At 43.7% G+C, this 26,253-nt stretch overlaps 1 protein-coding gene across 4 annotated transcripts in view; it reads right to left on the bottom strand.

Annotated features, from left to right (window-relative positions):
- Nucleotides 1-26,253, bottom strand: part of COL11A1 (collagen type XI alpha 1 chain) — a 301,741-nt gene that overhangs the window by 223,827 nt on the left and 51,661 nt on the right. For all 4 annotated transcript variants that reach the window (XM_063135577.1, XM_063135570.1, XM_063135593.1 and 1 more), the window contains exons 3-4: nt 14,153-14,366; nt 11,982-12,144 (exon numbers count right to left, since the gene is read on the bottom strand). In XM_063135577.1, the coding sequence (XP_062991647.1) occupies nt 11,982-12,144; nt 14,153-14,366 (377 nt within the window). The remainder of the gene's footprint in view (nt 1-11,981; nt 12,145-14,152; nt 14,367-26,253) is intronic.

Here is a 26,253-nt window from a genome sequence, read left to right as displayed (position 1 = left end):
TAGTAGGAGCTAAGAGCATTCAGCACCTGACTGGATCAGGTCCATCACTTACATAAGTATAATTGTTGTTATTGCCCGTATAATTGCCAGATCATTCCAAAATTCCACCTATACGATTGACCCTCTTTGACCTGCTGGGGTGGTCAATTACAGTAAGGTTCTTGCACAGATTGCGCCAAGCACAATTGTTCTTCGGTGCAGATCTGTATGCATGCATGTATGCCTACAAGCAAGCCAATTTTGCCTCTAAAATAATAGTGACATGACACTTTGACATTTCTGAATTAAATTGGAGGCTTGCTGTACATGAGAAGCAGAATGAAGAGGTAGAATCCAGAGGGGATATGGTGGGCTGTACTACTTCAATTTGTTTTTGAATGCTGTTCCACCTACAAACTCTCTCTAAGTGGGGGTGAGGGGAAACTAGCAAATCAGAGAGAAAGGTTCTAATCCAGCAGTCTCCCTGATGTCCTAGCCTTCTCCTTGCAGTGATCTTTAAAAATATATATCTTAGTAGTATAGTCTAATTTATTATCTCAGAATTCTAGCACTCCCTAGCAGAGAGCTTCAGCTATGGGGCAGTATATAAATTAAATAAATAAACCAACAAACATAAGAAGAGCCATGCTGGATCAGACCAATGGTCCATCTGATCCAGCATTCTGTTCACACAGTGGCCAAGCACCTATTGATGGGAAACCCACGAGCAGGACATGAGTGCAACAGCACTTCATTCTGCTATATGTATAGACCAAGCCTAACAAAGATCTCTCTCTGGCCTTAGCTAGACCCAAGGATTATCCCAAGCAAATGGAGGGGTCGTCCCTGCCTGCTCCCAGGATCCCCTGTGTGTCATTTGGATGCACAGGGATGATCCCGGGACAATCCCGGGATATAGGCCTGGTCCAGCCATGGCCTCTCTCTTTCTCTCTCTCTTGGTGGGATGTGTTTTAAAATCACAGAAATTCCCACAATCTATCCCCCTATACACAAAGAGCAGGACACTTCAGGACACTACTTTTCCTGTCTTGCCCTTCCTTCTGCTCCCTGCCAACTCCTGGCTAGGTGTGTACAGAGGCAATGTGCGTGCCATTCCCCATTTCTCCCCAGAGCCACATATGCAGGCTATTCACACTGTCTAAATATACAACTGTTTGCAGTACGAGTGGTAGCATAGGAGGACCAGCAGGAATCCACATAGTTCTAAAAATAAAATAAAATAAAATAAAATAAGAAGCAACCATCGTTGGTGGAACTTTCTGACAATTCTGCATCCCCCAAATACATAAATAAATCAGCTGCACTAGGGGCTCGCAAAAAACAACCATTTCGGCTGATGACTTCATTGGCTCCCAACTGCCGATATCAGGATATCTTTTTGCCTTTAAATCAGCCAATGCAACAGGGTGGGTGGGTGGATGCAGGCAGGGCTGGCACCAGACTATATTGCGCCCTAGGCAGGCGCGTTCTGAAGCTGCCCCACCCCCGCCCGCTCGCCCGCCACTCCCTCCTGCTCCCAGCTTTGAAGCCAGGATGCTGGGGTTGGGGGTGGGGCAGAGGCTTTGAAGCGGCACGCCTGGGTCGTGGAGCCGGAGCGCGTCGCGGGCGAGAGCCGGGCTGGGGCGAGGTGAGGCGCGGTGGCGGCGACGACGCAGGGTGGGGCCGCCGCGGGCCAGCCCACCGACCCCCTCACAGCCACCACCGCCACTGAGGGGCCGCCGAGGCCGCCCCCCGCCCGGCTGCCCCTGCTGCTGCTGCTCCCCCCCGCAGGCCGGTCAGCTTGTTAAAAAAAGAAAAAAAATGAAGCGGCGCACCTGGAACTACTGAAGCCTCCGCCACCAACCCCAGCATCCTGGCTTCGAAGGAGCCAAGACGCTGGGGTCAGGCGGAGGCTGGGATGGCGGCTTTGGAACAGCACACCCGGAAGCCGCTCTAGGAGAGCAGCTTCCGGGTACGCTGTTCAGCGCCCTCGTTTGCTTGGCGCTCTAGGCGGCCACCTGAGTTGCCTCTATGGCAGCACCGGGCCTGGATGCAGAAGGTAGTACCCAGGTGCTGAGTGAAAGCCGAGGGGAGTGGGGAGCATCTCTGCTTACAGGGACTAAGAGTCAGAGTCAGGGAGAGGCTTGGTCAGCACCACGCAGGAATGTGGCTGCTGACAAGCCAGTAGTGTCCTTTCTGGTGTGGGACATTACTGTGGGTAAACTGCACAGGATCCTGCATGGGGTATTGCAGTCAGCAGCTGTGTCCCTCCATGGCACTGACTCAGCCTTCTCCAGTCTCCAGCAATGTCTCAGTGGCAGCAGCTAAGCATTATGTACTTCCCACCGTATCTCACTGCCCACAATAGCCAATGTCCACAATAGCCACTGCCCACAATAGCCAATGCAAAAACATTTTTTAGGTTGCTGATCTGACAACTCCAACCAACAGCCTTCAAAGGTACTTGCAGTCCTGGAGGTATCTTATGGCTAAATCCACAGGACTAGAATCCAAAGTAAAGTCACGTCAACATTTCGGTCTCACTGAAAGCAATGGGACACACAGCTCAAACCGATACATGATTACCCCGAAGTAAGGTCCACTGTGTTCAGTGGGGCTTGCTCCCAAAAGAGCATGCACAGGAGCATGGCCTTAAAGTGCTTAACATTGGCTGGTCTGCATCCCTAATTTGTATCCACAAAGGTCCAAAGAGAACGAGTAGAAAGAAGGTACCATACATCCTGCTTGGCTAAATTCCCAGTTTTCCTGCATTTTGACAGAAATAACTACATTATGTAATGTTAGCCTAATGCTCAAGATTATAAATTCTACTAAATAAACAAGACACATTTACAGTCCGTTCCTAAGCATGCTTACTCAGAAATCCCATTCATTTCAAGGGGACTCGCTTCAAGGGAGATACGTGCTTAGGATCCCAGCCACAGAGATGCCGCAAACCTCAGGGCCTCTCCACCTGAATTCCGAAATGCATTTGAAACTTTTTCAAGGATGTGTGTGAACTTCAGGTACAGTGACACACATTCCCTAGGAAAGATGTTCTTAGATTCATAGGCATGCCTGGGCTGGAACAAAGGAAAGTTAAGTGCTCAGAGATGTTGAATAATGCAAACTGATCATATTTCACTGATATGCATTTTGCCTGTCCCAGATTCCCAAACAACGGGTCGAAATTAAAAAAAAAAAAGGGGGCTCCCCCCACACCCTCTCTCTCACACACACAGTTCAATGACAGCCCCAAAGGGGGAAATGGCTCCATATTTTAGAAATACACACTTCTGATTTTGTTTTGTCGCTGCTGTTTTTCATCACATTCTACAAATGATAATATTGCTAAAGGCTCTTTTGCACATTATAGGAAGTTGTAAAAGGCAGCCGCTCGTCTTTCCCTTTTTCAATCGTCCACTCTCATGCTTATGCCCTGTGGGAGATGCATTTGCTACAAAGGAAAGCCAAACAAATCCAGAAGGGAAAGATGAACAAGTTCAACCACCATGAATTTCAGCAGAAGTGCAAAGAAAAGAAGAGCACGCTAGCCATGCATCCCTTTTCATAGCTTCCTGTAATGTGAGAAATATTCCTAAGTAACAAACTGTTCACTTGAGCTACTTCGCAATTTATGGGGTTTAACGTTGTGCATTCTCAACATGTATATTTTGATGAGTGTATATCATAGTAATCTACAAACCCACAGCCACAGGGTGAAAAGAACAAATAGAGTCGCATCTGGAAGAAATATAATATTTAATGGAAAAGTCTCAAGTGCTCTTTTTTTTCATCCCCAATGGCAATACTGTCAGAACAGTAGTTCCCCTGGTATTTTTGGCACACCCTATTTCACTCCCAGCCAAACCCTAGATGTCATAGTGTGGAAAATCAAATAAAGTGTTTGAAATGCTGTGGACAAGTTTCCAGCGAAATCTGGTTTGAGAAATGCATTAAGAATGGGGTGGGTTCAATGTTATTGCAAAATATTTTTCCTTCTGCTCCTAGTAAGATTTGGATTTGATCATCATTGTATCTACTACTACCTTGAGCTCCCTTACAAATCTATTATTATTATTATTATTATTATTATTATTATTTATTTATTTATTTATTTATTTATTTATATAGCCATCTATGTACATGGTGCTGTACAGAGTAAAACAGTAAATAGCAAGACCCTGCCACATAGGGTCTTGCTATTTACTGTTTTACTCTGTACAGCACCATGTACATTGATGGTGCTATATAAATAAATAAATAATAATAATAATAATAATAATAATAATAATAATAATAATAATAATACTGGATAGCTTTGACCTGGATTAGTAGTACTCTGTAGTGGCACTGTATGGGCTAGTGCAAGTTCTACTTGTAGGGTAAACAGAAAGTATATGGCACACACTGAGAGGGAGAGTTAAGAAGCCTCCATTTCACTGGGGATGTTAAGAAGGAGCCATAAAAGGATTCATTAATCCCATGCCAGTAGAATTGAGAATTAGTGAACTTCCTGGATTTCCCAATCCCAAGGTATCACTCAGTCCACTTGAAACCACCATTTATGCCTGCAACTTCATGCAAATTGTGCTGTTTAAGGCTGTGATTTTGTGCAAATCACAATTTTGCGCAAATAGCTATATCCAAGATTTTGTGCAAATCGTAATTTGTTCATATTTTAAAAGTGAAAAAACAAGTTCTACCCACAAAAAAACCCAGATTCCTCCAACATCCCTTCTTGTGGCTCTCCAGATGTTTTTGGCCTAAACTTCCCTAGCATGATGGGACTTGTAGTCCAAAGCACCTGGAGAGCCACAGTTTGCCCACCCCTGATGTAGAAGGAGAATTCTACTCAGTCCCAAAGAAGTGGGCAATATATCAGGGAATATATAAGCAATATATCAGGGAATTGCAATGAGAATCAGAATATTGTTGCAGGATTTCATTGTTTTAAATGGTTGTACACCACCTTGATGTGTTTTAGCATATAAGGTGATATATAAATGTTAATGATAAATACAGACAGACCTTGTTGACACATAACCCCACCTAATGCTGAACTGTAATATCTTTAAAATGCCCAATGTCCATTCAGCCTCCCCAATGGGTTGTGCACCTCAATTCTCCTTCTTTGGAACCAACATATCAACAATTCACTATTCCAATAAATATCTAGCTCTAGCTCTCACCAAAAATACCATATTCTTTCTAAATGAGAGTGAATGTCTATAGCTGGATCCCATGAAAATGCTGCTGTTCTCAGTGCTGAATGTTTACATTCCAAATAAAGCAGTTACAGGGAGCTACAGTGTTTCTCTAATGAGTCACTGCTGATTTTACTTCCTCCTTCCCTGTTCAGCAGTGGTACTAAAATACAGTTCTAACATACCAAGGTCCAAATTTTGCTGGAACAGTTTGACAGTGCTGCACATATCATGTTTTCCCATACTTTTTAGCACAGAGATTCCTTTGGAAAGTCTGAAGAAAAATATGCCTCAAGTATTTGAATAGCAATCTATATATAATGTAGTCATACATACACCATAACTTTGTTCTGCTCTGTATATCCATACAACTGCTCTGGATGTCTGTGGAATAAAAAATCCTGAATTCTTTCTGATAACGTGTGTCTTGTAATGGTTATTTTCTCCAATCCGTTGATGTGTACAACAATACTATTTTTTTATTCAACCCCAAAAAATCTATTAAGACCCAGAATGGAGGTAGGGTAGAGGAATTCTAATTCTAAGAAACTACTTTTGGCTCTTACTCTAGGAACTCTCAAACCCTATAAATTTATATTTTCAGGAGGTAAAATCCAATGTAAGTCCTACTTAGAAGAGACGGTTAAAATGTATGGGATTTAAGTTATTCATGACTAACTTGTCATTTCAATACATCTAAGTAGAATGTATGTTAAGAACATAAGAAGAGCCATGAAGGATCAGACCAAGGTCCAGCACTCTGTTCATACAGTGGCCAACAAGCTGTCGACCAGGGACCAACAAAGCAGGACATGGTGCAATAGCACCCTCCCACCCATCTTCCCCAGCAACTGGTGCACACAGGCTTACTGCTTCAAATACTGGGATAGCACACAACTAACAGGGCTAGTAGCCATTGATAGCCTTCTCCTCCAGGAATTTATCCAACCCCCTTTTAAAGCCATCCAAATTAGTGGCCATCACTACATCTTGTGGTAGTGATTTCCATAATGTTGGATTTTACCCACTGGCTGGTTTCACATAACACACTAACCTGCCCAGTGTTGGTTGTTGCTAAACCATGTGTTAACATGTCTGAACGCAGAGCATTTTCCTCAAAGTGGGTTATCGTGTTGTCAGAATGCAGTGCTTTTTCCAGAGGGTTGCGTGTTAACCATGCATTATGGCTTTTTAACCACTCTGAACAACCCAGCAACATGCCATGGGTTCTCAAGTTGGCTTGTTCGAGAAAAATAAACCATGGTGGGTTAGCGTGTTGTGTGAACCCAGCTACTGTTTTCATAACAAAAGACTATATAATAAAAGAACAGGAAGAAGAGATGAAGCTCATAATTCTCATTCTCATTCTTCACAAATACCTCTGGGCTTTGAAAATGTAATCTTTCCAATTATCAGAGTGGTAAGCGGCAGTTACTGCAGCCGAAACTCTCCCCACGGCCTGAGTTCGATCCCAGCGGAAGCTGGTTCTCAGGCAGCCGGCTCAGGTCACCTCAGCCTTCCAGCCTTCCGAGGTCGGTAAAATGAGTACCCAGCTAGCTGGGGGAAAGGTAACCATGACTGGGGAAGGCAATGCAAACCACCCCACTACAAAGTCTGCCAAGAAAACATCAGCAAAAGCAGGCATCCCTCTAGGAGTCAGCAATTACTCAAGTGCTTTGCACGAGAGGTTCCTTTCCTTTCCTTTCCTTATGTTTACAAAGGCTAAATTCATCTATGCATGCTCATCATTTGATTACTACAACCTAAAAGCCCAGCTCAGGTATTCACCTGAAGGCATGTGGGCTTAAGGTGTGCAGGGGGGAGGGGGTTCCCGATTGCACTGAGATTTCTAAGAACATTCAGCCAGACATGCATAGAAACCTTCTTCATACTTTCATGCTAAATGTGGAGGCGGGGTTGCATGCATGGTCCTGCCTCCCTATAAACATCTTTTCGCCCTTAGGAGTCCAGCCAAATAACTGAACAGGGCTCTAGCGATGGCCTGCATGTGTGAAACAGCCATCACGGATCAAACACCACAGGCAGCTCTCATATAACTTCACATTACATAAAGCACAATCATTTTCACAGCTAACTAGACAGTTGTCATATCAGCTGTGAGTTGTGATGAGTTATCAACTGATATTGGTTTTCAACGATTCTACCTCTAAATTCAACAACAGGGAGTCAAATTCATTATCCGATCAATAACTGGATTAGAGAAATCACTTTCACTATGGAGCAGTATAAAAAAATGTAATGAATGAATGGATGGACGGATGGATGGATGGATGAATTTGTTAGCCTTTAAATAGGACATTTGGTTCAAAAGCACTTTGGGCCAAATACATAGGCAATTTCTGAAGGTAGAAACTATAGTAGAGTGAAGGAATAGATACAAAAATGGTGCCGTTGACATACCTTTCCAATCAAATGAACATTCTCCTCTGCTCTTTGGAGCAGCCCCTCCCCAGCAGAAACCTTGTAATTAGGAATATGGAAAAGCCCTCTGAGAAATGTCATTAGACCTTCATGCTATCTAACTTGTATTTTCATTCTTTCATTAGATGGTGAGCTTCTATTTAAGCTGCCTTATTCTAGTTGTTCCACCAGCATATCAGTGATACAGTGAGAATTATAATCAGTGAGTATCTTTATTTAATTGGTGATCTTGTTATATTAGGTTACACTTTATTCAGCAAAAAGAATTATTTTAGGCTTATTGGACCCCACAACACCTCTTTAATAACGATTTGTCTAACTTGCATAATCGTTGGAGACGTAATGCACCTAATGCTTCTTTTATTCATATGTTTTGGCAATGCCCAATAGTTGCCCCCTTTGGGGAGGAGGTTACAACAAGGATAAACTTTGTACCGAAACAGTCTTTAATATGGAATGATATGCATGTCCTCCTAAACTACCTACCTTGGAAGTTAACACATGGTCAGCGCAAATGGATTTTCAGCGCCCTTATGACAGCTAAAATATTTATATTATTATGTTGGAAGGATAAGTATTCCCCTCCCATAATGCAATGGACTGAGGACTTCACAACACTATCAACATTTGAATGGATGGTATATAGATGACACTTGCAAGTGGATAAATACATGGATATTTGGTCTGCTGTTATTGAAACCTATGCATAACTCTCCCCCCCCACACACACTTTTTTCTATGAATGGTGTATCTGATTGGGGGTGGGGATGGAATAATGACATTCCTAGGTATGTAATGTTTGTTCTCCCCCTCCCCTTTCTTTTCCATGATTTCTTTTCTGTTCTGTTTTATTAAATTCACAATAAAAAGGGGGGGAATGAGGCATGTTTTTCTTCTTTTTTTGTTGCTTTTATTTTTTGTAACTCTATTTCAAAACAAGATTTCCTGGAAATTAAAAAGTCTTTTGCCATCTGTCACAATTCCCCATATGTTCAACTTGAGGCAGAAGCTCCAAATTCACTTCAAATTTCATTGTAGGAAAAATCCTGCAATAGCCAAATGATGCTCAGAACCCCACTGAGAAATGTTTGCTTAGTGTTATCTAGACCCTTGACAAGCCTTAGATGTTTTCTCCAAGGAACAGTGTCTAAATGTGTCCTGAATTTGACTTTAAGTCAAATTTTGAGGGTAATGTTAGAATGTGCGGGATGTGTGGCTGAACAGTAACACCAACTTTAATGAAATAGTTACACTTTCAACTGTATATTTTCCAGGAACTCCAAATCAAAGGGGGACACCTACATTTTGCATTTTTTTAATTTTTACTGCCTTGCTAATCAACTCTGTGTGAAGCAAAAAGGCTAACGAACTACTACCACATCTATTCTTACAGTCTGTCTTTTCAGCTTGGAGTATTTTCATTGGCAAATGACAGGCCTGTAAAATCAGATGCCTGAAAACATAAATGTCCTCCAGCAGTCTGTTAAAATAATCTTTCTAGGCAATACCTCCTATAAGGGTTTCAGTCTCCCGTATACGTTTCTCTAAACAGATGTATTTCAGTCTTCTGTATAATCCTTCTTCCTGGCTTTTAAATAGTGGAAAAATATACTTCCTTTTGCCAAACCTTCTCTAGTTACTGGAAAGATTTATGAAATAAATAAACATCTGAAGGCACAAGTCATAAACAGAGTTCTTTCTAGGCCACCTTCTCACCAACTGTATGAAGGCTGCAATCCTGCACTCAATTACGGTCACTGGTACCTCAATCTTATACACATTTTCTTGGAAGCAAGAGCCAGAACACATGTTATAAATATCATGTGAAGACTGCTGGAAATGGATTCCATGTGATGACTTGCCCCCACTGTGACTGCAACATATAACGCTAGCTATCATGTCATTCGGAAGCCTGGCAGAGAGTTTCCAAACCAATGCTAAGTCTTCCACAAGGCAGTCAACACTGTAACTCTCTATGCCAGTCACCACAAGGACATGATGGCCAATGCTGCATGTTACAGGCGTGCTGGAGGCAAGTGTTCACACAGAGCCTATTTCCAGATGATGCTTCCATACAATGTTCAAAATGAGCATTCTCCCTCTAAATCACAAAGATTAAAGCAAAATCAACTTCTAAGAAATTCTTCTTTGGATTACAGTCTTACAATCCAATCCAAAAAGTTTACTTAGAAAGAGCAGTAGCTTCGGACCTTCAAAAGAGTGGAAAAGGAAACACAAGTGCCTATTTGCCACCAGGTCAGGTTTAAGGTTATAGTACTGGTGTACAAATCCCTAAGCAACTTGGGACCAGGATACCTGAGAGAGCGCCTTCTCCCTTACCAACCTGCTTGGTCACTGAAATCATCCGAGGGCATGCTTCTGGTGGTTCCAAATAGACCTATGTCCCAATTGACACCCGCCAGGAGAACAGCCTTCAATGTGGTGACCCCTTCCTATGGAATTCCCTGCCTTTGGAGGTCACCAAAGTTGTGTTCCTTCCAGTGTCTCCTGAAAACATTGTTATTTCAGGAAGCCATCCTTGAGCAACCAGATGCGGTTTTATCAAAACTCTTGTTTCTTTCCTTCCCCCTTTTTAAAAAATAGTATTTTTTTTAACATAGTGGGTTTTTTTAATTATTATTCGTATCTGCTGTTCACCACCCTGAAATCTTTTCACAGTGGTATACAAATATTGTAAATAAATAAAATAAAATAAATAATAAACACACATACACACACATTCCCATCACACACGCACACACACATACAGATGAATGTGCTACTTCCACACCTGCAGTGCGTGTGTGGATATGTGGGCTCAGCACTGGATATTTCAAACAAATGGTAGAAGGATTATGTTTCCCCTTCCTTCTCTTTTTCTTAAAGTTCCTAGCCAGTCAGAGAGTGCATACAGATTGTCAAAAAATCCCAGGGTGAATTCACTTTTATCCCAATGAAGTCTTCTCATCTGTATCAACTTGCAAAGTGGCTAAGGGAATTCTGCCACATATCATGCTTGTTATCAAACAGGATACCATGTCATATCCTGTTTGTTAATGTGGTACTAGCAAGTTCATGCTACAGGAGAGTTTTTATGCCAGGGATGGATACCTTGAGGAATATACGGTACAAGTGTGGGAATTATCCACATTAGTGGGAGTTTCAGTTTCCAACTAATATATGGCACTGTGGCCATAGCTAGACCTAAGGTTTATCCCTGGATCATCCAGGGGTCAAACCTGTTCATCTAGGTGACACACAGGGGATCCAGTGCTCAGGCAGGGGTGAACCCTGGATGATCCCAGGATAAACCTTAGGTCTAGCTGTGGCCTATACGTTACAGCAGTGTATGAATGGGGAAGTGACATGCCAGAAAGATGAGGTAAAATATACACTGGCCTCACAAAAATCCATAGGCTTCTGTGTTCAGCTTATATTTGTATATAAATTTTGTTTTGTATATGGAGTCTTAAATGGAGGGGGGATCAGATTTCCTTTGGATCTCTTCTCCTGTATATTCCAATTACCTTAATATTATTTATATTTATATACCACCCCTTTTGCCAAAGGCCACCAACACAGTGTACAATCCATTTAAAGTAAAACTACAAAACCACAAAAACAAAATTAATAAATTATTACAAACCTTGGGCCTGTTCAGACGACATGCTAAGCCATGGTTAGACTGCTAACCCTTTTGCAGCAATTAGTGAGTGTTTTTAAACCATGGTCATGTAGCCACCATGGTTAGGAATGGCTCACATGACACGCTAAGTCATGGTTCACAATGTTTAGCTCAAAATGCTTAACCACTGTGGCTTCAGGTATATGCTGACCAGGTCAATAAAACAATAGTATCCTGGTATGTATGTGGATTTTTTTTTTTTTAAAAAAAAAGGCTAACTAAAGAGGTGCATTTTAACACCATTTCTAAAAACCAAGACAGTGGGGCCAGCTGTAATTCTAGAAAGGGTGCATTCCACAATTTGGAAGTGACACAAGAGAAAGACCTTTCCTGTGTGCCTGAGAAACAGACCTCTTGTGGGTAACAGTGTCTCCAAGAAGATTCGTCCTGCAGATTTTAATAACTGGATGTGTCCATAAGGAGAGTTCCTACTGAAATAACATTTTTAAAAAATAATTCCTTATCTCCGTACAACATTGAGAAAGGAAGAACTGGTACCCTTTTCCAATGAAGACACTTCTAAATGTGGGATATGATTTTTATAAGCCTTCCGCAGGATACAGTAATAGCCAGTCAAGATATATTTCCTACCATTTTCTACTTTGATACGGTACTCTGTTCACAGACAAATTATTTAATCTCCTGTTATTTGACAGTTGAACGTTTACCTCAAACACTTCCTCATCAAGGATCCTCGTTCCAAAGACGGTGATGCCATTGGTGTCAACAACTGCTCTGTTACTCCTTTCAAGTGGTTTTGTGGTTTTCTTCTTACAGTCCACAATCATGGTAACAGATTTCTTCTCCACGCTAATGGCTACCCGATGCCACCTAGCATAGGAAGATAACGTTTTTGGGTAAAGTAGGAAAGATTTCACTTTTCAACTTTTCTTGCAAATTAACCATTTGAATTAATTCCAAATTAAGAAAAAAAAAGGAATGGTTCATTTAAAATAGTTATAGCCTCCCTTCTTCCTAAAAACCATTGGTTCCCAACAACAACAATCAAATAATATGCTTCCTAAGATAACATCATTGGTAGGAACCATCACATGGACCTTCTCAGAGAACCAGTGTGTCTGGAAAAGCCCTAAATCATAGAATCATTGAATAGTAGAGTTGGAAGGGGCCTATAAGGCCATCGAGTAAGGGCTCTACACCAGCCCTTCATGTAAGGGCTCTACACCAGCTCTTTTTCACACCATATGCATGTAAACATACTGAATAGTTGGTGCAGCTCTGCGCATATCAGTAGTACAGAACCTGACCACATCTCCTGCCACCCAGCCACTGAGGTTGCATGTATCAGCATGTCAAGGAATGATGTGATTAAGGCAACACAACCCCACATGATCAGAGTTTCATACATTACCAAGGTGATGTGGAGTCAGACTATATGGGAATGCTTTTGGCAGCTACCCTGCCACCCGAGTGATGCTTCAATTTGGTCTGAGAAATCAGAATTGACTTAGGGGAAAGCAGCTGTTGGTAAGTTAATGGAGCTGTAAAGGCACTGTTGTAGCCTAGTTTCACACCACATGGCTTTAGAAACCTTTGAAACCATCTCCAGTTCCTTATATTACCAGAGCAGCACAGGAAGAACCTACAATGCAGCAGCTCCCATATACCAATATAAGAATAAGCTCAGGCGTCAGCTACAAGGATAGACACAGGGCATGACTATACCAGGAGAAGGAGTGGGGGGATCAGATGATAGGCTGATCATGAGATCCTCCCCCTGGGTTCACACGTGGTGCGTGACGTCCAGGGAGGAAGCAGGACATCACACCCACCATATATATATATATATATATATATATATATATATATATATATATTTAAAGCCAGGAGCTGGAGCGAAAAAGTGAGTAAAAAGAAAAGAAAAAAGGCCTGACCCCACTCCCCCCAATGTCCCTGGACTGCCCCCCATCTCAGCTTCTTCCCTCTGCTGACCCCCGCTACTTGTAGGGAGGAGGGAAGAAGGTGCCCACACCTCCTGTGTTGTGCCCACACCACCTGTGGTCCTCGAGGTTGTCCCAGGACAGTGGGGAAAACCAGGGGAAAAGGGCCTGCAGATATCCCAGGGAAATGGAGGGATTGTCCCTACCAGCTCCCGAGATCCACTGTGCATCATGTGGACGCACAGGGATGATCCCAGGATGATCCCCAGGATAAAGACTGATGTAGACATACCACAGATGATGTTCATATTGTATTGTATACTAAGGCATCCAAATACATAAAGCAAGCTGTATCTGGAAGCAACCAGGAGAGGCAGGGAATGTGCCAGGCAAACATCTGTGATGGATCACAGCTCATAGGAACATAGGAGGAAGCTGCCTTATACTGAGTCAGATGGCCCATCTATCTCAGTATTGTCAGCACTGACTGGCAGCGGCTCTCCGGGGTTTTAGGCAGAGTTTTTCCCAACCCTACCTGGAGATGCCAGGGATCCAACCTGGAACCTTCTGCATGCCAAGCAGGGGCTCTACTACTGAGCTACAGCCCCTCCCTTTTGGCGCAGTGGTAAAACACATGTTTGCATGCAGAAGGTCCCAAGTTCAATCCCTGGTGTCTGTTGAGGAATCCCTTCTATACTTGCAGGTTTCTCTGGAAGACAGTTTGAAAAAACAAACAAACCCTGTTTTGGAGCATCCGTCTAGACCAGCCTTCCTCAACCTGGGGCGCTCCAGATGTGTTGGACTACAACTCCCAGAATGCCCCAGCTGGCTGAGGCATTCTGGGAGATGCAGTCCAACACATCTGGAGCGCCCCAAGTTGAGGAAGGCTGGTCTAGGTTAACTGCCCATATTCAACATCATCCCCACCCCCCACTTACTTTCCGTCTGCAATATTAACTGTTCTGAAGATGGGATAATCTTCTGGCACCGGCTTTCCATTCTGATCCTCAAACAGGAAGACAGGCGACCTGCCAACCTCAATGCCAACTTGCTGAATGCCTTCTTCATTGTAGACAGATAAAAGAAAGGTCTGGATGCCTTTTTTAGGTTTGACTGTAAATAGTATTGAAAAGTCTTCAGGAAAGTTTCCACCTGTCAAGAGAAAAATGCAGAGTCACAAATCTTGCAGAGCAGAAACATGATTTGTGAACACTTTTTTTTAAAAAAAAACTCACCAACCTGTATTAACAAGGGGATCCAATGTTGTATTTCTTTGGTTAAAAATAATGACAGCAAATTCCAAATGGAGGATTTTTTTTTCTTGAAAGGCATTGTGCTTTCTTTATTTTTCATTCCATTCAGCAAGTATTTAATTGTGTGGTCAGCAGATCCATCACGATTTCATTGAATGCAATACAGGCAATATAGGGCTCAAATACACAGTATCCCATCTTAAACTCAACTGAATTTATTATAAATTAAGCACTAGGCTTCCATTTTAAACATGTATCTGGAAGCATGTTCCAGAAATAAATGGGGCTTACTTGTCAGAAGTAAAAAATATTTAGGATTAATTTTTAAACTTTGTAAGGCCACCTTGAGGCCCAGCATTGGGCAAAAGGCGGGATACAAATAAATATAATAATAATAGTAGTAATAATAATAATAATAATAATAATAATAATAATAATAATAATAATAGGATTGGAGCATTCATCCCACTGAATTTAGCTTGACTTAGGAAAGCCTAACATGGATAAGAATGCACCAAGTGCGTATTTATGTGGGCCTTTAAAAGCAAATCCCTAATTCACACCGTATGGCCAAAGGACACAAATGTTGTAACAATCTCAGGGTGAAGGAAGAAGGAGCCATGCTGACAGGCAAGTTTGGGTTGGGAGAGAAGAGGGATGGGAGGAAGAAAAGGAGGTTGGCAGAAAGAGAGTGCACAGCCCAGAGGAGCTGTGGTCAGGTCATTCAGGGGCACTGCCCTTTGTCTTTGCGTGTGTGATAGGTGCATGTGCTGGTATGTTTTCTGCATGTGTCTGTGTCACCATGTGTGCAAGCACATACACATGTGGATAGGAGAGTGAGACAGGGTGTTTTGTGTATGTGAGTCTCTGGGCATGTCTAGATGGGGCGATATCTGGGGGATTGTCTTGGGATCATCACTGTGCGTCCACATGATACACAGGACATCCCAGGAGCAGGGAGGGACGATCCCTGCCTTGACCCGGCATATCGCCCTACCCTTCAATTTCAATTTTTCCCATGGTCTTGGAATGATTCGGAGACTGCGGGATGTGTGGCCCGCCATTACAGTTTTGTCCCAGCTCCTTGTGAGTAAATGCGAGGAGCCGTGAACCGGACTCGGAGCTCCTCAGGAGCTCTGTGCCTATGGGGGGTGGGTGGGGTGGGGGAGCACGAGAGTTCTTTGTTTTGTTTTAACAACTTACATTTTGCTCAGGAGCAACAATCTGCAACAATAAGGTGCCATCAGGAAGTCTCTCAGACAAACCTGGAGTCAGCACCCAGCATAGTGGGGCAGCTTCAGGGGCCCCACACACTGCAGTGGTGCATACCTGGGCTGACGTCTATCCTCTCATCATCCTTTGGGGTACCACCACTTGGGGCCCTTACTTGGCATTGCTGCTGTACACTGGGGCTCCCAGGAGTGCTGCTGTGAGTCACTCCTCTTGGATGTCCTCACTCAAATGGGAGAGGATGGCAATTTTTGACAGGGAGATTTTTATTATTATTATTATTTTAGATATAACAGAATATAGAACAGCCCTCTAACAATTGGGGTTTTAACAGCCATTACAGAAAACTTGGTTAATACAATTTTAGGGGGAGGGGACAAGACTAGAGAAAGGGGGGAAGAAAGAAAAGGGGGAAAATAAACTAATAAACTAATTAATAAGTGTGCTGTGTGATCTTCATTTGTTGTTACAGTGTCCAAATGCGGGCATATATTGTTGTAAGTCCACTTGTGATGTATGTTGAATGAATCTCCACCATATAGCATAAAATGCTAGTGGTTCTGTTTTTTCTTTGGATTAGAAGCAAATCATGAGTTACTTTTTCTGATATTGCCACAGACCATATATTTTGATACCATGCAGGTTATCCAGTTTTTTCCACTGCTGTGTAACCGTCTGGCGAGATGAGCAACTTTTCAGCTCCAGTCTATGAGGTGTTGGATCTCCCAATGCCCAACAATGATATCAGGCATTGCATTTCAGGCATCCAAGGTGGCACCCAACCAGAGCAGATCAGTATCTGAGCAGCTGCTTGGCTCCCAATGAAAAACATCACTGCCTCTTTAGGTGTTGACATTCAGGGATATTGAGCAACAGCAGAAGCACTGGACAGAGGGCCTTAAGAGGTCATAGTCTGCCAGCCAGAGAGCAAAGAATGGCAATGTTGATGAGAGATCCACCAGCAGTGCCATGCTGAGGACCCTCTAAAGCCTAGATGGGCATCTTGTGGTCCTCCAGATGTTGTCTAACCCTCAAATAAGCCCGACTGCATGACACAACAAGCCACAGCAAATGACTGGTACAATGCAGCAGCCACAGTAAATTAAGCCACGGTGGGCGGTCATGTTGTATGCATGAGGTCACAGTCTGGATTGTGTTAGCTTAATTTATGGCATCAATCTGTGGTGGCCTGTCACATATGTGTCGGTATTGCTGGTGGGACAGGATTTGTAAGCGTGTATAATAGCTGTACACATTGAGAACAGCTGAAGTCGTTCATGCCTCTAGAAAAAAAGATCGAGTGGAGCGATCGCTTTTAAAAATCTAAATTGGAATAGTTTAGCATCCCAGTGGGGTGGGCTCCATCAGAATTTGCATTTGAGCAATGCAGAAATTGTCGGGGCTGAGTCATTAAAGTGGCTTTGCAGAGCTTAAACAACATTAGATGCTCTACAGGTTTCAAATTGTTTAAGCTCCTTAAAACCGCTGTAAGTGAGAGAGAGCTTAAGCAGATTATATTCATGGAAGATTTTGAAATACTCCAAACCATTCAAAGCCTACCTATGCCCTTGGATATATTTGTGAAAGAGTGACTTGTACATCCATTGTTAAGTATGGCAAGATGGTACGGTATAATTAAGTTCTCCAGTCCAAAAAGCTCTGATTTTTTTCCCCCCTTTAACCTCATTTCTAGGTTGTTGGAAGGGCACACTTTTAACTATTTAATAATACATGTGTTTCTTAATTTTAATGTTTTACATTTTTATTTCAAAACTAAATATTCTGACTTCATTTCGCCACATTGCAATTTGAGAAATAACCCAATATATAGTGTTTACAAATCACCTCAGTGATATTGAAGTACCAATTTCTTCAACATATCTGTTACTGGCACTAAAGAAATATGTTGCTACGATGTCAACCAGGCACAAATACAAAGTCAACAATAAGGAGCTCTAAATTATCCTATTATCCATTCCTTAAGTGTAAACTGAGTACCTTTATGATATGGTCCACTGAGCAATGTTTTCTCTACACACCCATAAATGGAAAAGAATATGGGCCTAGGGTACACAAGGCCATATCTTGTAGAAGTGCTGATCTAGGGGTAGCAAAGTATGGCCTTCTTAGATAGTATAAGCTCAGATCCTGGCAAAAATTATAGGTTACGAAAAGAAGAGGGCTCTAACATGAGAAGGTAAATTCACAAGGACAAGAATGAGGTCACAAGGCTTATTTCGGGTGCTTATAAGATACAGCATAAGCATCTTTCCCCTTACACTGGTTTTGGTTCTCAACCACAGCTTCATGGTGCTGTGCTCGTGTTTCTCTCCAAGTTCTATGAAGGCTGGTATAGAGCACAGTTGAGAAAAGGTCAGGGGGTCTGGATCCTCCCAATCCATTTTAACATGCTGGCACTCTAGGCCTTCTTATTCCATAGCATTTAAAGAGGCTGTTGCAAAAATACAATGGAAGGAAGCACCAGAAAATGCCAAGGATGTGAGAAGAGAGGCAAACTGGTGAGGGTGTTGCTAGGGGATAATTTATTAATGTGTATACAACTGTCCAGTGTATTTCAACTAATATTTCCTAATTGGAGGTCACTTATGATGGCAGTTGGGAGAATATGACCCTCAAGTCCTTCCTGAGTAGGCCAATGTGGAGGGTTAGGTGGCCGATGGAAATGTATTTGTCCATAAAATGCTCTGATAATAATCTGTGGCCATCAGGTTCATGGCACCTCTTTTTAAATGTATCAACTGGGGTGGTCTTGTCACCTATAAGCATTGGTTTGTTAGAGTGTAATGTTTCTGGAGGTCCAGAGAAAATAATCAGCCATTAGAGAAGGGAGGTACACCACTGTCCACTCTTCACCTTGAAGGCTTTTTCTTTCTTTTCTTTTTATGTAGTTGGTGGAAACCGATTCCTTATCACAGCCTTGTATGTAACCACTCACCTGGTTGCTATAAGCAACAAGGAATTAAATGCAGGGGAGCAAGCTGCCCTGTCCTCCAGAATTCCACCCTGCCACTTTAACTGGAGATGTAAAGGGTATGTCCAGTGTCTAGATCCAGAAGTAACAATTCTTCTCACCTGTCAGTTTCCCACCCAGTCCTTTTATCTGCCCTAGAGGTGTGCCACACCTGAAGCTCTCCTTATTCTGATGGGTGAATAGGTCAGGAGAAAAATAGGTGGGAGAAGCTGTCACTACCTTGTTTCCTGATTCAACAGTAGATTTAAAAGTAAAAGAGAGCATCTTTGGTTTGCACCATGACAACAACAAGTCAATACCAAGTCCAGAAGAAAATACGTAGCAGCTTCTACAAAAGCACTTGGACTTTCTCCTACTGTGCTGTCACTTCTACCCATCCAGACAGAATCACCTAACCCTTATGAGAGCCCCAATACTGGCCCTGGAAGGAAGATGTGTTCAGCCCTATGAAGAAACAAACACAGGTGGCCTCATCACATATACTTGTGAACAGAAGGTAGATCTTCACATGTTTTGGACTTCAACACCCAGATGACCCCTCCAAACATGGCCAATGGTCAGGAATGCCAGGAGATGAAGTTCAGAACAGAAAGATCTATTTCTGACCAGCCCTGCTTTGCAGGACACACATCACTCCTTGGAAATGTTCCCTCTATAATGATCTTATTCTATGCATGGAGGAGAGATTGGGACTATTATCTCTGGGGCTAACCCACAATGCTGCTGCATCTCACTGGCCCCACCTCCCAACATGCGCAGTAGGAAGTCTACATATAGACAGGGGCTCCTATCTACAGTATATACCACTGTACTTGTGTTGGAGCGCCTTTTCAGACATCCTGCTGAATGTGCAGTCACCAGTGGGGTGAGGCCAGTGGGCACAGTCCCAGTCTCCTCTACATACCTCCATAAAGACAAGGAGTGATGTACAAAATGTAAATCTAGTTAGAGTATATATTATTGCAAGTATGTTGCATCTTTCCTAACTTTTCACTTAATTCCTAAACTTACTTTGCTTTGATCAGATTTTTATCTTGATATAATAAGAGATTCATCAGCCGCTTTTCTGTCTCACAATAGGGACAATCAGCTTCCTCTTTCTTCATATGGGGAAGAAAGCAGAGGCAAACAACGACCACAAGGCCCATTCAGTGGGTGTTTTTATCCTGCTGCTTCTCCTGCACACAGCAGGAAATAGAGGCACATTTCACTACAGCCCAAAAAGTCAGATTTTCCGGGTCTTTTTTTGTGATGGGAAAATGAACAGAAGGAGTGGGCAGTGGAGAGTGCCATGAAAAGGACCCGCAAAAATCCATGAGTGCCCAATAAAGAGTGTGCTATAAAACGCTCATCTGATGACGCTCAAAACGTTGCCAGAAATATTAAGAAAATCAAGTAGTAGCTCTAGAAATAATTATTTGCACGTCAGATGATTTGTACTTCTGTTTAAAGTCAGGGCTTTTTTAAAAAAAAACTCCTGAGATTTTTTGTAAGCTTGAAAAAGTATCTCTGGTTGCTGTGACAGGAGAAAGGATGTTTTACTCTCCTATATTACACCAACCGCATCAAGTAAAAAAGGGGATCTGAAGTGAAAATAAATTTCTTGACCCTAATTGACATATACAATGAAGAACCATCCTATGTGTGGCCAATATTTCATTCACAGCTTACATTTCTACACAATCATACCTTTTGGAAAGATAAATTTACACAAATGAGCAGAACTGCATGAAGGAGGCACAGAGAGCTTGAAACTTGAAAGGAGCTGAACACCTGCCTTGTCTGAACTGTTAATCTAATCTAAAAGATATGTTGAGAATGCTTTAGGCAGGTGGCACTAATTCATCGAGTCTGGGCATGTGCTTTCTTTCAGTAAAATGCAACAAACTAGAAACCCTGCAGGAAGGTCACGGATGGGAGTTTTGCAGCTTTCTTTCAAATTATGTAGTGCTTATAATTGGGTTTACTATCTCGACTTTTGAGAAAATTATCCGCTGACATTCTTACTATAGAAAATCACCAAATGATCAAATTATGATAACTGAATGGTCTTCAGACGATGATAGGGATAGAGGAGTGCCCCTGTAGTAGGGTGACCATATGAAAAGGAGGACAGGGCTCCTGTATCTTTAACAGTTGCATAGAAAAGGGAGTTTCAGCAGGTGTCATTTGTATATATGGAGAACCTGGTGAAATTCCTTCTTCATCACAACAGTTAAAGCTGCAGGAGCTATACTAGAGTGACCAGATTTAACAGAGGTCAGGGCACCTGCAGCTTTAACTGTTGTGATGAAGAGGAAATTTCACCAGGTTCTCCATATATACAAATGACACCTGCTGAAACTCCCTTTTCTATGCAACTGTTAAAGATACAGGAGCCCTGTCCTCCTTTTCATATGGTCACTCTACCTGTAGTTGAGGTGAGTAGTGTGGGGAGTGGGTGGAAGGTTCTGCTATTATAAGCCTCAAAATCTATTGCTTATAAAAATGTCATCTGTTGAACTAATACCTCAAAGGCAGCACCCATCAGGGGTGTCAACCTGCAGCCTAATTTCAAAAGCCCTTTGTCTCTGATCAGTTCCTATCTCTGGCAAGGGTGATGTGTTCCTTCCCCAGTAACCCGCTATATGGGAAGGAAAAGGGGAGGGGAGAAAAGGTGGTGGTAGAAAGAGAAGGAAAAGAGAAAGCCAGAGAGAGGAAGAGCAAGTGGGGATACAACCCGCTTTTGACACTGGCCCTGGGCACCACTGGCTTTCACCCTGTTCACAGCTGACATGCAGCTGCTGAAAGATTACCCACAAATGAATGTGGCCCATAATTAAAAAAAAGTTTGCCCACCTGTGGTAGGTTATCAGGGTTTAAATTTTACCCAATTTCAAACTGATCTCATAAAAATTCCCACAGGTATATCAAGTGCTAAAATTGACACATTTACCCTTGTATCTCCAATATGCGGGATGGCATACCATATATGCCTCTCAAATTTTAGTGATCAGTACTGATGTACTTTTTTCAAGCTTGCTGAGGAAGGCAACCCTTCATGGGTTTGGTGACGTTCTGAACAGCGGTTCAAACATTATTAAGGATTTTCTGCCCCGTTAAGGGCCTGTGACAGCAACTGCTAGCAAAGTTATCTCATGCATGCTCAGTTTTACTCTGAAGTCAGAATGCTACCAGTACTCCAGTGTTTCCAGAGGGAATCTAGTGGATCCTATGTGCAATGTCTATTAGTTATGGAATGTGACCTCCCAGGGTGGAGGTCTTTAATACTATGCAATCTGGGTTCCTGATCATGAAGAGCACTGTAACTGTGTCTATAGTTTCTCTTCGGACCTTCCACAAGGAGCGAGGGAGTCAAGTGCATGCATCCCTGTCTCACCCCGATGCTTAATATTTTTGAATACTATTGTCTACATGCAATTATGTTTCTCTATGTTAATGACTTATAATTCCGTTGCATATTTTAAACTTCTTCTTTTTTTACATGGTTTTTTTTTTTACATTTTTTCCCCTATGTTTTAAAATGTATGTTTTAAACTTTGCAAGACTGCCTTGAGGCCCAGTATTGGGCAAAAGGCGGGATACTACTACTACTACTAATAATAATAATATCATCTGATTTTTACAAGGTACTAGAATACTGCTTAATCCAGGATACAGCTCATGCATATAGCTGAACTAGGGTGGAATGACCTTTATGTTTTTATGTATGCGTGTTCACTTTGCAGATGTTCACACAGCACACACATACGTGCGTACAAAGATTGTTGATCGTATCCTTGAACAGTTGTTCATATGTGACAGAGTGTGATTCAGGGGTTTTCTGGATGATCGTCCATATCTGTTTGCTCATTGAAGGACAAACGGATATGAAGACTTTTTTCCTTCCTCCTGTTTTTACTTCCCCAGTCCCCACTGTGTCTAGGACAGAATTTCAGGGGAAATATTTAGTTCCGTTCGCTTGTTCTTAAAAACAAAACAAAAAACAGCTTTTGACTTAGGCTTAAATGGGAATAAATTCTGCCTTCTTTAAAAGTGAAGAACTTTACAAAATGGGAGACTGGAATTGGTATAAACCTGTGGAGGTTACTCAGAAGTAAGGCCTACTGACAGGGCTGGACAAGTTCCTGGAGCTACTGCCCAGCTCATATTTTCTTACTCAAATGTATGATGTATTTAGTTTAATGGGATGTACAATCTACTAAATAAGAATAGAATTGCAACCTCCACACCCTTCATTATAAAATAAAAATGGTGGATCGGGATTTCTGGAAATCTAAGATTATGTAAATAGAGGACATAAAGGGGCCATTTATACAATATTAGATTTTCAGAAATCCCTGAAACACCATTTTTACATAAAATGGCCACTCGCAAAGAGGACGGGCGACTGTTGGGTGCTCACAGAATGCACAAGCACCCGGCAAACAGGTTGAGTAGGTGGCTGCGGTTTGGCAAGCAGGGTCCAGGAGACCAAGTGTGTCTGTGGGGGGGGGGGGAGTCTGCCATACCCTACCCCCCTCTCAGACTCCTGTGACATCCCTAGTTATTCCTATTAAAAGTATTGCTCTACTACTATATTTTTTTATTTGTTTTAATTAGCAAATATGGTTACCTACATTTATTGTTTGTTTGAGGTGCGAGGTATCCACCCCCCAAAAAAAGTTAAATGTCCAGCTGAATAGATTCCTTACAGCTATTCCCTCTTCTGGTTCCTACCCCAACCGGATAGTTCCTGGTGGCCATATCAGCTTGCTCTCGGGTCTGGTGGTGCTGCTGCTGAACGCCAGGTCAGTCCAGAATAAAATCTCCCTCATCCATGATTTGATTGTGGATGAGGGGGCTGACCTGGTATGCATCACTGAGACCTGGGTGGGTGAACTGGGTGGGGTTGCTCTCACCCAGCTCTGCCCTCCTGGGTACTCGGTGCAGCACCAGCACAGACTCGAGGGCCGGGGAGGGGGGGTTGCCGTGGTCTATAGGAATACAATCTCCCTCTCTAGGCTTCCTGTTCAGTCGAGTGCTGGTCTGGAGTGTTTGTACTGTGTGTTGGGTACTCGAGACAGATTAGGGATTCTGCTGGTGTACCGTCCACCCCGCTGCCCAACAGTCTCCCTGCCTGAGCTGACGGAGGTTGTCTCGGACCTGGTGTTGAGGACCCCCAGGATGGTGGTTCTGGGGGATCTCAACTTCCATGCCGAGGCTGCTGTATCCGGAGCGGCTCAGGACTTCATGGCTGCCATGACAACCATGGGGCTGTCTCAACATGTCATCGGCCCAACACATGCAAAGGGACACACACTTGATCTGGTTTTCTTGACTGGACAGGAGGATGGTGATCTGGAAGTGGGGGAACTAACATCTACCCCCTTGTCATGGTCGGATCACTTCCTACTGAGGTTTAGACTCTCGGCGGCCTTTCCCCTCTGCAAGGGTGGGGGGCCTATTAAAATGGTCCGCCCCCGGAGGCTAATGGACTCCGATGGATTCCAGAGGGCTCTGGGGGATTTTCCTGCTGATATGGCCGGTGCTCCTGTCGAAGCCCAGGTCGCTCTGTGGAATGCAGAGATGACTCGGGCGGTTGACACGATCGCGCCCAAGCGTCCTCTCCCTCTGAGCAGAGCCCGGTCAGCTCCTTGGTATACATCTGAGCTGAGGGCGATGAAGCAAGAGGGGAGACGGCTAGAACGCAGGTGGAGGAAAACTCGTGCTGGGTCTGATCGAACACGGGCTAGAGCTCACTATCGAGCCTACTCTGTGGCGGTGAGGGTGGCAAAGAGGCAGTTCTTTTCCACCAGCATTGCGTCTTCTCGGTGTCGTCCGGCGGAGCTTTTCCGAGTGGTTCGTGGCCTGTTACACTCTGGGCCAGGGCGTGAGATAGTTGAACCCTCGGTAGCACGCTGTGACGAGTTTGCACGGCACTTTGAAGATAAAGTCGCTCAGATTCGTCATGAATTGGACACCACACTTAATGCAGCACCACTAGTAGAGGCGTTCAGAGCGCCGTCCGGCTCAGTTTTATTGGATGAGTTTCAGTTATTGAGGCCCGAGGATGTGGACAAGGTGCTTGGCCAAGTCCGGTCGACCACCTGTGTGCTTGACCCTTGCCCCTCGTGGCTCATTACATCAAATAAGGAGGGGATCGCCGGCTGGGTCCAGGAGGTTGTAAATGCCTCCTTGAGAGAGGGAGTGGTGCCGGCCTCTTTAAAAGAGGCGGTAATTAGACCACTCCTGAAGAAGCCTAATCTGGACCCGGAAGATGTAAACAACTACAGGCCGGTGGCTAATATCCCTTTCCTGGGCAAGGTGCTTGAGCGGGTGGTTGCAGGACAACTCCAGGCACTCTTGAATGAAACGGATTATCTAGATCCATTTCAATCGGGTTTCAGGCCTGGTTTTGGAACAGAAACTGCCTTGGTCGCCCTGTGGGATGACCTCTGTCGGGAGAGAGACAGGGGGAGTGCGACCCTGTTGGTTCTCCTGGACCTCTCAGCGGCCTTCGATACCATCGACCATGGTATCCTTCTGGATAGGTTGTCTGAACTGGGAGTTGGAGGTACTGCGTTGCAGTGGTTCCGCTCCTACTTGGATGGCCGATTCCAGAAGGTGGTGCTGGGGGATTATTGCTCTGTGCCGTGGCTCCTAAGCCATGGGGTTCCGCAGGGCTCTATTTTATCCCCTATGCTGTTTAACATATACATGAAGCCGCTGGGGGAGGTTATCCGGAGATGTGGACTGAGGTGTCATCAATATGCGGATGACACCCAGCTCTACCTTTCCTTTTCATCAAACCCAGGTGAGGCAGTGACTGTTCTGAACCAGTGCCTGGGCACGGTAATGGACTGGATGAGGGCTAACAAACTGAGACTCAATCCAGACAAGACGGAGGTACTGTTAGCGGGTGGTTCATTTGTCCGGCGAGGTGATGTTTGCCCTGTCCTGGACGGGGTTGCACTCTCCCTAAAGGATCGGGTCCGTAGTTTGGGGGTGCTCTTCGATCCAGAACTGTCACTTGAGGCACAGGTGAACTCAGTGGCAAAGAGCACCTTTTATCAGCTTAGGCTGATATACCAACTGCGCCCTTATCTGGACAGTGATAGCCTAGCTACAGTTATCCATGCTCTGATAACCTCTCGTTTGGATTACTGCAATGCGTTATACGTGGGGCTGCCTTTGAAAACGGTCCGGAAGCTTCAGCTGGTACAAAACAGGGCAGCCCGTTTACTAACAGGGACTGGCTGGCGAGATCACATTACGCCAGTCCTTTTACAACTTCATTGGCTGCCAGTCCAGGTCCGGGCCCGATTCAAAGTGCTGGTATTGACATTTAAAGCCCTAAACGGTTTGGGGCCAGGTTATTTGAAGGAACGCCTCCTCCCATATGTACCTACCCGGACCTTAAGATCATCTACAGGGGCCCTTCTCCGTGAGCCCCTGCCAAAGGAAGTGAGGCAGGTGGCTACTAGGAGGAGGGCTTTCTCCGCTGTGGCACCCCGGTTGTGGAATGAGCTCCCCAGAGAGGTCCGCCTGGCGCCTACACTGTACTCCTTTCGTCGCCAGCTGA

Source organism: Elgaria multicarinata, chromosome 1 (genome assembly GCF_023053635.1).
Source record: "Elgaria multicarinata webbii isolate HBS135686 ecotype San Diego chromosome 1, rElgMul1.1.pri, whole genome shotgun sequence".
Taxonomy (NCBI): Eukaryota; Metazoa; Chordata; class Lepidosauria; order Squamata; family Anguidae; genus Elgaria; species Elgaria multicarinata.
Note: the sequence above shows the minus strand (reverse complement) of the source record. Positions and strands in the feature narration are given on the sequence as shown.